The 16,427-nt window shown below is 54.1% G+C and overlaps 1 protein-coding gene across 1 annotated transcript in view; it reads left to right on the forward strand.

The window, feature by feature from the left end:
- Positions 1-640: 640 nt before the first annotated feature.
- The window catches only part of SMARCD3 (SWI/SNF related, matrix associated, actin dependent regulator of chromatin, subfamily d, member 3), a 37,525-nt gene continuing 21,738 nt past the window's right edge, over positions 641-16,427 (forward strand). Inside the window, exons 1-2 of the mRNA XM_006100997.3 lie at positions 641-701; positions 2,509-2,649. Of these exons, the coding sequence (XP_006101059.1) occupies positions 2,611-2,649 (39 nt within the window). The 5' untranslated portion in view covers positions 641-701; positions 2,509-2,610. The remainder of the gene's footprint in view (positions 702-2,508; positions 2,650-16,427) is intronic.

Here is a 16,427-nt window from a genome sequence, read left to right on the forward strand (position 1 = left end):
TACAAAGAAAGGAAATTCTGACACAGGCTTACAATTGCGGAGGGAACCCTTGACGGTGTTATGCTAAGTGAAATAACCCGGACCACAACAGAACAAATACTATGATTCCATTGACGTGAGGCACCAGAGTAGTCACGGAGTGATCAGAACCCGCTGCCTGGCTGGATGCCCAGAAAGGACCCCTCTTGGCTGTCAGGGTGCTTGCGGAAACATGAGGAAAGGAGACGGGGACATGGATTAGACCAGGCGCGGGCGGGCGAGCTCATAAAGATTGGGGAGCGGGGCGGGGCATCAGTCAGAGCCTGACCCTGAACCTGGCCTGGAACCTAAGGCCCCCCCCCCCCCCCCGCCTCTCCCCGCCAAGGTGTGCGTGTGTGCGTGTGTGTGGTCCTGAAGAGCGTCATGTCTCGGGTCACACAGAATGCCCTGACGGCCTGTGTGCATCTGTGGGCGCGAAGCGCACCTACAGACCTAGGGCGCGTTTGTGCGCGGGCCAGGGCGCGGCGCGGCATGGGGACCGCACGGTCGGTTCGCTGGGGCAACGGCGCCTGCTCCGATCCCTAAGTCAGTATTCAGCTCCTCGCTCTTTGCAGACGCTCCCTGCGCCTCCCCCTCTCGGGGCTGCAGCGGCGCAGGCGCCGGCCAAGCCGATCGCTGAGCGGGAGCGGGCGGCCGTGCTCCCGGCCGTCCCGGGGGAGCAGGTGAGCGACCCGTGCCGCTCGCCCTCCAGGCCTTTGGGAGACGGAGACGGAGACGCCGCCAGGCCGCGCTGCGCCCCCGCCCCCGCCTTTCCTTGCTTGGAAGTACCCGCCTTGCTTCTGTTGGAATCACCCTCTTCTCCTGCCTGGAATCCCTCCTCCCCCCTGCCTGGTTTCCCTCTCCTCCGCCTGCTTGGATCCCTTCTCGGGGTTGGAATCCTCTTCCCCCCGCTGGATCTCCGGCTCATCCCTTGCCTGGCACCTTCCCCTTACTGGCATCCCTCTCCCGCTGAGATGCTCCTCCCTTTCGGATACCTCCCTCACTCGGATCTTCTTCCTGCCCCTGGCTGGCACTTCGCCTCCTTGTCCCCTGTCTCGCGCTCTTCATGACTGCCAAGTTCACCCGCGGCCTGCCTCTCGAAGGCTCCCCTCCTCATCCCTCCTTCCCTACCTGGTACCTTTCCATCCCCCCCGCCCCCCGCATTTCCCCTCCTTCCCTTTGCCTGGCGCCCTCCTGCCTGGTACCATAATCTCCTCCCTCCAGTCTGGCACCTTCCCTCCTGCACGATTGTCTTGCACCTACTCCTCCTCGTCACCTGTCACCTCCCCTCTGCCTAGCACTTTCCCATTCAACTCTTGCCTGGCATCCTTGCCCTCTGCCCTACACCCCTGCCTGGCACCTCCCCTCCTCCTCCCTGCCTGGCGTCTTCCCACCTCCCATCTAGCCTGGCACCTTCCCTCCTTCTCCCTGCCTGGCACCTTCCCTCCTCCCCCTGCCTGGCATCTTCTCTCCTCCCATCTAGCCTGGCACCTTCCCTCCTTCTCCCTGCCTGGCACCTTCCCCCCTCCCCCTTCCCTGGCACCTCCCATCCCGCCTGGCACCTTCCCTCCTCCCATTCTGCCTAGTACCTCCCCTCCTCCCCCCTGCCTGGCATCTTCCCTCCCCCCTGCCTGGCATCTTCCCTCCTCCCTCCTGCCTGGCATCTTCCCTCCTCACATCCTGCCTGGTCCCTCCCCTCCTCCCCCCTGCCTGGCACCTCCCCTGTCTCTACTTGGCTGTATACCTCTCTCCTATTCAGGTGTTTCTCTCTCTCCCACCTTCCTGCAGGGCACCTCCCCCAGTCCTGGGCTGGTAATCTCTCCCCTGTTGGCCTCTTCCTCTCCATGGCCTTGTCTTCCTCCTCACCCTTCCCAGAGTCACCCCCTGGCCACCAGCCCCTGCACATGACCTGAGCCACTCTCAAGCCCTCCACTCCCGCCCCCGATCTACAGCACCACCCTCCCCTCAATCCCCATGCCCTGCCTGGGGAACTCAGCACTGGCCACCCTGAAGCCCAGGGCCCACAGGGCGAATCCAGGGAGGCCCTGCACAGCGGAGGGGATGGCTGCCACTACCTGCCTGCCGCTCCTACAGTTCCCTCGCGAGGCCTAGGCTGACCAGAAGCCACCCAGTTCCCATCCTGGCCTGCCGGTCACACCCTCACCTCCAGTGCCCAGCTCTCTGCCCACCTGTTGCCAGGTCCCCAGAGCTTCGCCCCTGTAGGGACCTGGGCCTGCCTGGGTTCTCAGCTCTGTCCCGGCTCTGTCCTCGGGAGCCAGTGTCTGACGGCTTCCTGCGCACCCTGCCCCATCCCACGCTCTTCCTCGTGCCACCAGCCTGGGCCCTCGCCACCACCTCAGTCCTGGTCACTCCCTGTCAGGGGCTGGTCCATGGTGGCCCCTCAACTGTCTTCTTCCCCAGCCTCCTGGGGCCCTTGAATCTGCCTGGGGCTCGAGGTCTGCCGGCCCTCCCACTGCCCTCTCCTTTCAGATCCTCCTCAGAATGGCGCTTGGAGCTGCAGGCGAGGTGGGCTCTGGGCCCGCACCCCGAGGGGGCACCGGATGAGTGCCCTGCTGCAGCACCCTGCCACCCATGACTCCAGGCCTTCAGCACCCACCCACCGTGGTACAGGTAGGCGCTGCCTCCCCCCAGCCTGGGAGCAGGAACCCTGGGGCCCAACTGAGAGTTGCTGGCGTCTGGCCCCCTCTTGGCACTTCTGCCCCAGCCAGGCCCATGGCGGTGCCTCTTCTCAGCCCTCGCACAGCTGGAGCCTCGGCCCAGGCCCCGCCAGCACACCCTCCACCTTCCCCCCTCCTGTCCCTGGGTCCTGCCTCTCGGAGCCAGCTGAGCCAGGGACAAGCAAGCCTGAAGCCGTGTTTTTGGTTCAGGTGAAAAGGGTCTGTGTCTATGGCTTGTTCCACTTCCTTCCCACCAACAGACACCCCGACACACATCTCTCCTCTCCCCCATGTGTGAACACACCCCCATGTGCACGCACGTGCTCCCCCTGCTGGGAGGAACCTGCTGACCCCTGGCACAAGGTGGCCTCCAGAAACCTACCCCCAAACACGCTGTGGCAGACGTGCCAAAGCCTGCAGGGCTGGAGGGTTTGTTCTTAGCAGGAGGGGGAGGTAGCAGCCTGTCGCAGGGCCTTGGGGGAGTTAGCCCTGTGCTGCCCCTAGGCAGGCCTGCGGCTCAGAGGCTCAGAGGCGCTCCGCGGGGCCCACTGATGTGGGCTGGACCCTCCTGGGCCTCCTCCTGGCAGAGGGAGAGGAGGACGGCCTGGCTAGTCCCACATCAGCCCCCCTGGCCCAGAAGGACACACTGAGGCACCGCATGGAAAGGCCACCTGGCGGAGGGCGCGTTCATCTTGGGGAGGGGCTTGCGCTGGTCTGAAGCCTGCGGTCTGGTCTGGGCTCCGCCTGCCCAGCCCCACCTGCCTCTCTGGCTGCCTCACTGGTGGGGTCACCTGGCAACAGCCTGTGAGACCCAGTCCCAGCAGGAGGAGCGGACAGGCCATCCCGCAGGAAGTGCCACAGGGCCCTGGGAGGGACACGGGGGAAGCCCTGGATGGGCCATTTGAGGCAGCCTTTTGGAGAAGAGGAGGCGGGTCAGCTGGTGCCAGGGTCAAGGGTGAGCTGGATGAGAGTGGCTTTCTCAGCTTCTCCTTCCTCAGAAGCTGCTGAGGACTCAGCGTCCTGGTGTGGCTGCTCTGAGGCAGGGGCAGCCCCGTCCCCTCCACCCCCTCCCCTGTGGCTGGAAGATGTGAGCGCTGGCGGCTGGCAGGCCCAGAGGATGGAGCAGCAGGGTGGCGGGGAGCTCCGACATCCGCCGCTGTCACCCTGGAATATGTGCAGTGAGGGGCAGGACAGTCAAGGCCCCAAACAGAGGTCCCATCCACTGCCCCAAACCTAAGCACCGTCTGAGGGGAAGTGGGGACCTATTCCTCAGCTTGCGGGTCGGTTTTAATGCGGAATCCTGGAGGAAAGTTATGAGCTAGTGTCCCACACACGTTCTTCCTGGGTGCTCTTAAGTTCTGGGGTGTCTGAGGGCAGAGGCCAGGTCCCGTGGGGGTGGGGAGGCCGGTGGGAGGCAGCTGAGGTCCCTGGGAGATACGCCAGAGTCAGGTCCCCAAATGGTCAGGCCTCGTACATTTCCACCGGTTTGGGGTGCACTGAGCTAAGCCCTGAGGGGCTCCCAGCAGCAGTCGGCAGGTGCCTCAGGCTGTGAGGATGGGCAGTGGGGGAGGGGAGGCTTGAGAAGACTGGGAGGCCCTGGGACAGTGAGTACATCCTGGTGACACCTGGTCCCCAAGTGGCCCCAGTCACAAGGTGGATCTAAGGCTTATCTGGGATTCCTGGGGAGTCAGGAGCCCCAACCTCCCCATGTGCTGAAGGTGGTGAGGAGTCAGGTGCTAGAGGAAGTTTCTGGCAGTTTATTTCAGAGTCACATTAGCCTAAAGTGGCCTTCATTCAGTGTGTACAGTGGTGGGTGTGGAGCTGGCTTGGACGCCTGGCAGTGTGGGCACGTGCTCTCACTTGGATGCTGACAAGCTCTGAGCTAGCTCGGGTCTAGACCAGGCGTCCAGAGCTGGACTATCACCCCGCCCCGCCCCAGCGCTTCACAGTGCGATGGCAGGTGAGAGCTCCCTGTCAGTGAGCTGTTAAATGGCAGAGGTAATGGGTGAAGGTGAAGGTGTTGCCAGGAGGAGGCTGAATGGCCCTGGGTTTGGTGGATTCTGAACTCTCTTCAGTTGCTGCACCAGTGGGGTCAGCCTGCGTCTGGTGGGCACTCAGCTAAGGGACACTTTGTGGGGCCGTGTCCCCCAAAGCAAGGCGTGTGCAGACCCTCGGTGACCATAAGGGACCCAATGGGAGAGCAGTTGCCCTCAGGCTGGCTCTTGATTTGCTTCCCAAGCTGTGAACCTGATTTCTCTGTGACCCAAACCTGCAGGAAATTTGAGTTGGTCTTATGCGCACGTCCCCCTGGTGCCTTGACTGGAATTTACGAACTTGGATCACTCCATGTCAACCGTCTCTCCAGACTGCAGAGCACTCTGGGCCTGAAGGGAGGGAGAGAACGGGGGACGAGAGGATGCCCACCTCATTCCAGAAGAGTTGGAGGGAGGTAGTACAGGAAGGAAATGTATGGCCAAGAAAGGGTTAGTGCACAACATGCAAACCGAGAGGCCCTGGGACCCTCCCACGTGCGGAACATGAGCACTCATGTGGGTCACGCTGCCCTTATGACAAAAAGCAAACCATTTGTTCAGAAACACTGTGATTTCTGGCCCTGGCACCCCAAGAAGTCTCTCCTGTATGATGACATAAGGGGGACACTGGGTGACAAATTTAAGTGATGTCCTTAACAACACCCTGAATTTCCTGGGCTAAGGCAAGGACTAACACAAGCTGGGCAGCCAGAGAAATATTGCTGATTGTGCTCAATCCAACGATAACATTTAGAAAAACCAGAGGAATGCATTGCCTGCCGTCAGGAAATCCTCTCGGTTAATATTTACAACAGTGTTTCCGATAAATATCAGGCAGGAGGGCTCGGTTCCAACCAGGAATCATGTAGTCACATTCCTGGGGTAAGGGTAGCATCCTCCTAGGAGAATAGAGACCCTCCCAGCATGTGTGCCCAACGGTGAGTTTGGGTGGAGAGCGGGCCCCACCACCTGCCTTACCCACCAGGTCCTGAACCCACTCGGAAAGGGCACGGCTGCAGGGATTATCAATGTTATTGCGGGAAAGCTGGACTGAAGAGGGCCTTGAACCCGAGGCCCAGATGCAGACCTGTGTGCTCACTGGGGCATGGGAACAAGAGGAGATGGGCAGGCTTCAAGGGAAAGGCAGGGACGGCCTATATTCACTCCCCACCCCCCGCCCCCCGCCGCGCCCGCCCTGCCCAGGAGAGGAACGTGTCCAGCAGGTGTCAGACTCTCACCACTTCATCAGACAGCGCCCCACCCAAGAGAAGAGGGTGGAGAGACTGGGCGAGGAATCTTCTCTTCAGAGGAATAGAGGAGAAGCTTTCTGTGAACACATGAACACAAGAGGCCAGGGTTGCCTCTCCAGTGGGGGTGGGGCCGGCCACATTGCTGACCTGGGAGTAACCTTTGATCCCACCCCTTCCTTTTTTCTGCATAAGAACAATCACCTCATTCTTTTTTAAAAAATGCATTTATTTTTTTAAAAATATCTTTATTGTGGAGGGTATTATAGATGTCCCCCTATTCCCCCAATTGCCCCCCTCCACCAAGTTCCTGCCTCACTGCAGGCCTTCATCATCCTATTGTCTGTGTCCATAGGTAATGCATATATGCAAGATCTTTGGCTAATCTCTTCCCACCTCCACCCCCTCTTCCCTTTGAGATTCATCATTCTGTTCCATGTTTCCATGCCTCTGATTCTATTTTATTCACCAGTTTATTTTGCTCATTCGATTCCTTGTTTGTTTATTTTGATTTTTAGATTCCGTTGTTGATAGATATGTATTTAGTGCCATTTTAATGTTCATATTTTTCTCCTTCTTCTTCCTTTTCTTAAAGAATATCCTTCAACATTTCATGGAATACTGGCTTGGTGGTGATGAACTTCTTTAGGTTTTTTTTGTCTGTAAAGCTCTTTATCTGACCTTCAATTCTAAATGAGAGCTTTGCTGGCTAGAGTAATCTTGGTTGTAGGTCCTTGCTACTCATCACCTTGAATATTTCTTGCCACTCCCTTCTGGCCTGCAAAGTTTCTGTTCAGAAATCAGCTGACAGCTGTATGGGTGCTCCCTTGTAAGTAACTAACTGCTTTTCTCTTGTTGCTTTTAAGATTCTCTTTCTGTCTTTAACCCTTAGCATTTTAATTATGATGTGTCTTGGTGTAGTCCTCTTTGAGTTCCTCTTGTTTGGGACTCTCTGCACTTCGTGAACTTGTAAGTCTATTTCTTTCACCAGATAGGGGAAGTTTTCTGTCATTATTGCTTCAAATAGGTTTTCAATATCTTGCTCTCTCTCTTCATCTTCTGCCACCCCCACGATGTGAATGTTGGTACTCTTCAAGTTGTCCCAGAGGCTCCTTATACTATCTACATATTTTTAAATTTTTCTTCTTCTTTTTGCACTTCTGATTGGGTGGTTTTTCCTTCCTCATATTCCAAATCATTGATTTGATTCTCAGAATCCTCTACTCAACTGTTGAATCCCTGTAAATTATTCTTTATTTCAGTTAGTATATGCTTAATTTCTGACTGGTCCTTTTCATGTCTTTTGAAATTCTTACTAAGACCCTTGAAAGTCTCACTAAGTCCCTTGAAGTTCTCATTAAGATTCTTGATTAACCATATAACCATGGTTTTGAACTCTGTATCCAGTAGTTTGCTTGCTTCCATTTGTGACATGTTTCTTTATCTCTGCATTTTGGCTGCTTCACTGTGTTTGTTTTATGTAGTAGGTAGAGCTACTATGTCTTCTGGAACTAGTAGAGTGCCCTTGTGTAGTAGGTGTCCTGTAGAGCCCAGTGGCTCAGCCTCCCCAGTCACCTGGGCTGGGAACTGTAGGTGTGCCCCTATGTGGGCTGTGTGCATAGTCTTGTACTTGAACCTTGATTGCTGTTGGCGTCACTGGGAGGAATTGACCTCTAGGCCAAACTGGCTGTGAGAACCAGCTGCAGTGGAAGAGCAGCTGTGCAGGAGACACCCCTATGGAGCAGGACTTGCTTTAGTAAGGCTTTGGTGCTTACTGAGTCTGCCTCTTGAGTGTGTTGCTTGTGGATGTGTAGAGTTATAATCTGGTATGGTCTGAAGCTATCCATCAGGTACACTGGCTCTGGGGCCTTCTGGGAGGTTCAAAGTCAGACACTGCCTGGGCCACCTGGCAGGAGCTACAGAGAGGTCTGTAGATGGCTGCTACTTGTATTGGGCTTATGAAGTGCCCAGGCAAGGCCAAGCTGTGAAGCAAGGCAGGCTTGTGCTAGTGCTGGGTATTCGGCCCTTTATTGATAGGTTTGGGGCACACTGACACCAGCTGCTGCTTGTTTGAGAGATTTTAGCAAAGTTTGAAGCCTGAGCCAGGACAGGCTCTTCATATGGAAAAGCTACAGCAAACAGCTTGGGTGGGGCTGAAAATTGGATGGGGCAGGGTTTCAGGGAATCACCAGTGGGGAGCAAAAAGTGTGAGCCAGGCTGATGGAAACTCAGATATGGCTGCCAGTCAGCTCTGCGACCTGGGAGGGAGGGGGAGAGAAGGGGCTCAGAGAGGGGTAAAGCGGGAGAGGAGGTCCTAGCACTAGAACAATGACACCTGCCTGCAAGCACCCCTTGTCTGGGAGAAATCCATCCCTGATTTCCTGCCACTATGACAAACACTCCTCCCTGTATGTCCCTGTGTCCCCCAAAGCCATCTGGCTCTGGAGCTCAGAGGGATAGAGTCTGAGTAAGTTCGTGCTCTGGCCTTTTAAAAGGAGCTCTCTGGGTCTCCAGCAGCCTCCGTGTCACTCAACCACAATCCCTGCTGGTTTTTACAGCCTGGAGTTACAGGGACTTCTCTTACCAGCTCTGGAACCCTGGGCTGGGGGCCAGATGTGGGGCTGGGACCCCTTACTCCTCACAGGGGGTGCCTCTGCAGCCAATATATCCCTTGCAATTAAAGAAATGGCACATGTGGGTGTCTGACCAGCCTGTTCTGCGCTTCCACTCCTCCTACCAGTCTCAATGTGCTTTCTTTTTTACTTCTCTAATTGTAGGACTTCCATTCAGCCAGCTTTCAGGTAGTTTTGAATGATGGTTGTTTTGTACTTTCATTGTAATTTTGATGTGGTTGTGGGAGGCAGCAAGTACCAGCGTTTACCTATGTCGCCATCTTGATTCCTCTCTCCTATCACCTCATTCTTTTATTTGATTTTTATTTCCTAGACACATCTCAATTCCATCGGCTTACTTCTCAGGTCACCATCCTGGTCCATCTGCTGCTGTCTTCTGCCCAGATCACTGAGGTAGCCACCTAATTGGTGCCCCACACTTAGTCTGGCCCCCTTCCCCAAGCCCCAACCCACCAGGGCATTCACAGGGGGCTTCCTGAAACACGACCTGGCCCGTCTTCCCTGTCCTCATGGCCTTCAAATAACTGCCCTCGCTCACGGCCTTCACACATGCTATTCCCTTTGCCAGCAATACTCTTTCAGCTCCCTTCACCTGCCTAAGTATGCTCATTCTTCAAGGCTAGACTTAAATGCCACTCCTTCCGGGGACACTTTTTCACTCCCCACCTTCTTATGTACCAGAAATTTAAATATTTCATTGTAGAGCCCCTTAAAGGCACAGACTGCATGCATCTGTCTTGTTCAGCATAGCACACAAAAATATTTCTTGAATGAGCGAGTGAATAAATGAGGCAGTCAGAGAAGAAAGGAGGTGGCCCTGACAGCTGATCCTAAGATGAGCCTGCCATCCCTTTTACTGTTGGCCATGCCCTCTCTACACCCCCATGACCCAGGAGTGGGCCTTTCTTACCTGCCCACCTTGACCTGCCAACACCTGAGCAGCTCCATCCAGCTGCTCTTGGCCCCCACCCGGCAGCCCCTCCCCAACAGGACCTGTTCACCATGTTCCAAAGCTTAGTCCTTCCTCAGTTGTTCTTGTGGTGACCTTGGTCTTGCCCTTTGGAGAATATTTCTGCTTCCACGACATTTGTCCGCCCCCAGACACTTGGAGACAGTCGTCACACACTCTGCACCTGCTCTCGGGAACATCCAGTTCTGGCTTCTTCAAATGTTCCTACCTGGGGGCATGTGCAGGCGGTTCATGACCTTGGTGCCCACTGGGGAGAGACAGCCAGAGGGGGCGAGGGTGCCTAGTGGTGTCAGCCTTTGTATTTACTCAGGCCTGGTCTTTCATCTGTAAAGTGGGACTTAATGCCCCTTCCATAAGGATGCAGTGGATGCTGAGTAACAGGCACTCCACCCAAGGCCTCATGTGTGGTGAATGTCAGTGCATGGGTTAAATGGTTAAATGTCCTTCTAGGGCTGCTCCGGCTCCAGGTGTCATCTGTAGACCCCAGAGCAGGAGTCCTCAAACTATGGCCCGCGGGCCACATGCATATACAAATATTGTATTTGTTCTTGTTTTGTTTTTTTACTTCAAAATAAGATATGTGCAGTGTGCATAGGAATTTGTTCATAGTTTTTTTTAAAAACTATAGTCCGGCCCTCCAACCGTCTGAGGGACAGTGAGCTGGCCCCCTGTTTAAAAAGTTTGAGGACCCCTGCCCCAGAGCATGACTTTCTAGCAGTGACCAGGGTCTCCCTTAGTTCCAGGCCACACCCACCATTGGCTCATAAAGGCCCGGGGTCAGTGAGGAGCCCCTGGGGCTTCCTCCCACCAGCCAAGATGTGCCTTCTCCTTGTCCCATACCTGTGCAGTCATCTTCCCAGCCAGCAGCTCTCCATCGGCCTGATGTAACCTGCATATTTGAGAGGCCTAACTTCTTTCCTCTAATAGAGTTTTCAGTTGGAAGCGGGGGGAGGGGGGGCGGGGGGGGGAGTGAACCGGTGTGGGGCTCCAGGAGAGAGCCCTGTGGTCCCCCAGCTCTCTGGGGCTGTGGACACATCTGACTGAGTTTCAGCAGCTGAATCAGCAGCAGGGCCGCAGGTGGGTCGCTTTGAGGCAGGAGGAGGGGGGAGGTCCCTTTGGGTAGAAGCTGAGACCTGGTTTTGTCACAAATCTGACTTCCCCCACCCATCAGGAAGCATCATTTTGCTTTTATTTTTGTGCCTCAGTTTACCCTCTGAGCCCCTATTTTACCGCCTCTTATCCTATCTCACCCTGGCCTCTCCCTTCATGTTACAACTCTGTCTTTGAAACCCTTCAAAAATTTGCCTGTTCAGTAGATGATAGCTCTATCTGTCAAGAACCCCCTCACCCCACAACTGCCCCTCCCCCATTGCCCACCCCGCACTTCCTCAGCAGCACCTGAGGCTTAAAGCACCACCTGCAGGAGGGAACAGAGCAAAGCATGTGCAGTCAGAATAATAGCAGCCAGTGCTGATGGAGGACTCATGGCAAATTCAAGAACTGTTTTTAGAATTTTTCATGGCTTAACACTTATCCTTACCACAACACTATCAGGTAAATGCCATTATTATCTTCATCACTTTTAAGATGAGAAACTGAGGCACAGAGAGGTTAAGTAGCCTCTGAATGGTCGGGGCAAGAGTCCCAGGTGGGGTCTCTGGACCACATCTGGCTCTCGGAGGTGTGTGTGGCCCAGACCACAGGGAACAGCCAGGCCCTCTACCTCCAGCAGAGACCTAAGGTCAAAGGCTAATTGTTCTGGTGCTCAAAGCCCAGACCACTTATTTACATTAATTGCTGAGCCCCTAGGGGCATTAGAGTTTGTGGTCCCTAAAATAGGGAATTAGGAGGAGGAGTGGATTAGAGAGCTCTTGCCCGTTCAAAAAGGGGCACCCCCTTCTAACCTCCACCTGACTGTCCAAGGTCTTGGTGGGCTTATTGCCAGATTTCCCATTTCTTAAGAGACTGGAAATCTGGTTCTTTATGTGAAATCTGCCAATTTTTAAGGTTTCTAAGAGTGCGTAAGACACAGTGTGGGCTAAGCGAAAGCTGTCTGCCTTGCCCAATTGGTAACATCCATCTTGAACTTTCCTTACCCCTGTCATCTCTTTTATCCCTCAGGCTCAGGACGTTTCTCACCCCGAGAACTTGAGGGCCTCAGTTTGAGAAACATTGCATTAAGAGTTGCTGTCACTTTAGGTAGTCTCTTGTCATCAATGAGTTATAAACAAAATGTGAAGAACTTTGTCAAAATGTGAAGACCCCTTCCCAAGTATCAGTCAGGGATCCCATTTTGAGAAGCATTGCTCATTAATCCTCAATGGTATGCTGCTGATGGGAAGGGTGGGGACTGCTGTGGAACCCCCCTCTCAACTTGTCTATGTTTAAACCTGGGGCAGTGGCCCCACCTTCCACACTAGTTCGCTGTCTGGCTCTGTCAATTATTAACCTTGTGCCCCTCATTTTTAAAAAGGGTATAGTAATATCCTGCCCTTTCACTTCCTGGGATGTTGAAAGAACCAGATTATATAATGAATATTGAATTGTTTTATAGGCTATTAAGCTTCATTAAGATATATATGTTAATTTGGACATATATCCAAAGTATTTGACAAAGACTTTGACAAAGTCTTCCCCAATATTTTGAGTTTGGCACATAAACATGGGCTGGGTGCAGTGGTGTGTGTTTAAATACCCAACAACTGGCTCTTCACAGGCTGGGAAGGGGGAGCTGAGCTCTGATCTGTATTGTTTGCCAATTCCTATGGTGTAAATACTCCTACTGTGGCTGATTGTATTTTATTATTTATTTATTTATCCTCACCTGAGGATATTTTTCCACTGATTTTTAGAGAGAGTGAAGAGAGAGGGAAAGGAAAGAAAGAGAAAAATATCGATGTGAGAGAAACACATCGATTGGTTGCCTCCAGCATGAGCTCCGGCCAGGGCCCAGGCCAGGGAGGAGCCTGCAACCCCTTGACCGCAGTCAAACCCAAGACCCTTCTATCTGCAGGCCGACGCTCTATCCACTGAGCCAAACCGGCTAGGGCACTGGCTGATTTTTAACTACCACATGACACTCCATCATGGGACTGGATATTCCTGTGATGGAGTAAATTTACTGCCAGGTGAAGACAGCCCAAGGGGGTAGATTGTCTGGAGAGAGGGTTTTGTCCTGGTGCCTGTCCTCTTTCAATATCTTCAGCAAAGACCCGGATGAAGAGAGGTTATGCTCACTGGGTTTATGAATGAGGCACAGCTGGAAAGGACAGTAAATATATTGGATAATGGAACTGAGATTCAAAAGCTCTCAAGCCAGAACAATGGGCTAAGGCTTACAAGATGAATATGAACAGGAATAACTATGTGTCTGTTCTTGAGTCCACAAAGGCAACATTACAAGAATGGGATGGGGAGACATGCTTTGGCACAATTGGAGTAGGAAGCGAATTGAGGTTTAATTGACAGTGAGTTCAATACAAGGCCAGAGTGGGAAGGGTGGTTACCAAGGAGTGATTCATTAACAGTGGTACTTTATTCAGCCCTCTGTGACTTAAAGCAAATTTTCACATGTCCTCTCATTACTGTTTTGCTATTGACAGTAACCCAATGAGACGATGGTATGCCCATTTTAGAAATGAAGGGAATGAGGGTCAGACCGGTTGACATGATTTCACACTGCTGTCTTCTTGTCCATAGGCCGTGGGGTGAACACTCAGACTCAGGCCTTCTGGGCCAGGCTCTGCCCTGTGTTGTGCTTGTGGAACACATTGTTCTAGGGCAGTGGTTCTCAACCTTCTGGGCCTTTAAATACAGTTCCTCATGTTGTGACCCAACCATAAAATTATTTTCGTTTCTACTTCATAACTGTAATGTTGCTACTGTTATGAATCGTAATGTAAATATCTGATATGCAGGATGGTCTTCGGCGACCCCTGTGAAAGGGTCGTTTGACCCCCAAAGGGGTCGCGACCCACAGGTTGAGAACCGCTGTAGGGGCTGTGCTTAGGATATGGGAGCAGAATGGATGGCCCACGGACTGGCCAGCAGGTCACATGCAGACCACTGTAGGGATCGTGAAGAGCCGTGTCGGGGTGGACTAGTAATTAGTACCTAGGGCTGCCACGAAGTACCACAGACCAGGCCGGAAACAACTGAAATGCATTTTCTCACAGTCTAGCAGTTGGAAGCCTGAGATCAAGATGTCAGCAGGGGTGGTCCGTCCTGGGGGCTGTGAGGAAGGACCTGTGGGGAAGGCCTGCAGATGGCCATCTTCTCCTCTGTCTCCTCACATCATCTTCCCTCTGTGTGTGTCAGCCTCTGTGTCCAAATGTCCCCTATTTCTTAACGACGCGGTCACATTGGATTAGAATCGACCTAATGGCCATCTGAACTCGATGACCTCTGTAAATGCCATGTCTCCAGATAAGATCACAGTCTGAGGTGCTGTGGGTTAGGACCCCAACAAATGACTTTGTGGGGAACATAATTCAGCCCCTAACGGGACTGTGATCGCTGCCTTCAGCATTTGCAGGAGAGAAATGAGCTCTAAGTGACCAGAACCTCCAGGAGGTTTGAGCCTGGGTTACACCCGCCACAGGAAGAACCAAGGCCCCAGGGGACAGTTGGACTCCCTGCCACCGTGGAATCCCTTGGGCCCTGGCGGCTGGAACACAGGCTCCCACCTGGCTCTAGCTCTCCCCTCGGGGGACTGTGCGGAGCCGGAGGGGGGCCTCCTTTCTGTGCCACTGATAGTCAATGTGCCACATGTTCGCTGGCAGCCAGCCCATGGCAACCCTGCAGCCAGCTCCCCAGAACTCTCGGCAGGGCTGCAGCTGCTGGCTTCTCCTCCACTGACACCGAGGCCGCCGCACCGCCCAGCCACAGCCCCTGAGGGGTAATTCCCTCTCTCCTCCGCAAGGACTACCATCCTCCTAACCCAGTGCTGGTCCCGGCTCCCCTGACTGCTAGCACGGACCCAGGGCTCTGGAATGGGACGCACTACCTAGTACTAGAACTGCAGCCTTCCTGGCGGCTGGGGTGGGGGGCAGCTGACATGAGCTTCTTGCATCTTGCAGCGTGTCAAGGCCTTCAGTCCCACCAGCCCCTTTCCGGTCCTTAAACTCAGGTGTCTCAAGGGCTGAGGCTGTGTCTAGCACGTGAGTCAGCAGCACTTCTCACAAAGCAGTCCCTAGTGGGTGCTCACTAAGCATGGGGAGGGGAAGGCAGAGGAGAGGTGGGGGAGGACGGTGCAGGGGGAGGCCCTGCTTTGCCTCTAGGTGTCTTCAGCAGCAGCTCCCAAACCTCAGCTTCCCTGGGCCAACAAGCAGCCTTGGGAATTATTCCTGGGTTTAAATCCAGTTGGTTTGCTGTGGTGGCTCCTGAAGCATCTCCCTCTTTCCTGCAGCGCCTACCGTGTTTCTGGGCCACATATACAGGCTAACCACGCCAGGCCCGGCCTGCATACTGTGGCCATTCTCTGCTCAAGGAAGCTTCTGTTGGTTTGGGGAGAACCCAGACTCCCCCCAGGCCCCCATAGTCATCATGATTAACCACTATGATCCCCACAGCTGCAGGGCTCCAAGGGCTCCCTGGTTTCACTGCTCCCCTAGCTGGGGGGTGGTCTGCAGCAGGACCGCCAGGGACCCAGAGGTAAGCAGAGTAGTGGCAGTGGAGCTGGGGGGGTGGGAGAAGGGGGAGTGTTTGAGAGGTGCAGCATCAGGAACCCAGCAACAGCAGCAAGCTCTCATGCAGTGCCTACCCTGTGCCAGGCGCCATGCTGAATTCTGCACACATGTGACCTCACTTTGACACTCCCATCCACCTGCGAGGCAGGTGTAAGGATCCCTGTTGTGAAAATGGAGAAAATGAGGCGTAGACAGTCAGGTAACTTGTACAAGTTTCGGTCATCAGTGGCTGAGCCAGGCGTGAACCCACCACTGACTGACTCTGGGGCAGTGGTTCTCAGTCCGGGGCAGTTGCTCCCTCCAGGGACACGGAACCGTGTCTGGAGATACTTTTGTTTGTCCCACTAGAGCAGTGGTTCTCAACCTTCCTAAACTTTAATACAGTTCCTCATGTTGTGGTGACCCCCAACCATAAAATTACTTTCGTTGCTACTTCATAACTGTAATTTTGCTACTGTTATGAATCGTAATGTAAATATCTGATATGCAGGATGTATTTAGGCGACCCCTGTGAAAGGCTCATTCGACCCCCAGGTTGAGAACTGCTGCACTAGAGGGCTGAAGGTGGTGGTAGAAATTACTGAATAGAAACCAGGGATGCTCCTAACATTGTATAATGCATGGCACAGCCTACACACACACACGCGCACACACACGCACACACACACACACACACACACACAAGAGTTATCCAGCCCAAAATGTCAACAGTGCCAAGAGGACTTTAGAAGCCTTGTTCCCAGGTTGAAGCTCAGAGCTATCACACCATGGACCTGCAGAGACCCCACTAGAACTGTGGGTTCAGGACCTGGGGAAAGATAGGCCCCCAGGCCCTGAACCCAGAGGACCTCAGATTTCTTGGGGAAGCAGGCAGAAGTATGTGGGGTTGAGAGGAGGTGGGCCTGCAAGGGACCAGGGATTTCACAAAGCCGGCCTCAGCCTCCCCATGTCCCCACGCAGCAGACCCTATAAGTCACTGGAGCGATGGGCAATGGGCAGGGCAGTTAGGACCCATTGTCACAGGCCTGGGCTGAGACAGGCTGGGTTGCAATATCTAAGGCAAGAGCCTAGGTCTGGGAGCAAGGACATGGTCAGGCAGGGCCAAACACTACCCGGAGTGGGGACTCCTTATACAGGTGGGCTGGGGCACCAAGCAGACTT

Source organism: Myotis lucifugus, unplaced genomic scaffold (assembly GCF_000147115.1).
Source record: "Myotis lucifugus unplaced genomic scaffold, Myoluc2.0 scaffold_336, whole genome shotgun sequence".
NCBI classification, from domain to species: Eukaryota; Metazoa; Chordata; class Mammalia; order Chiroptera; family Vespertilionidae; genus Myotis; species Myotis lucifugus.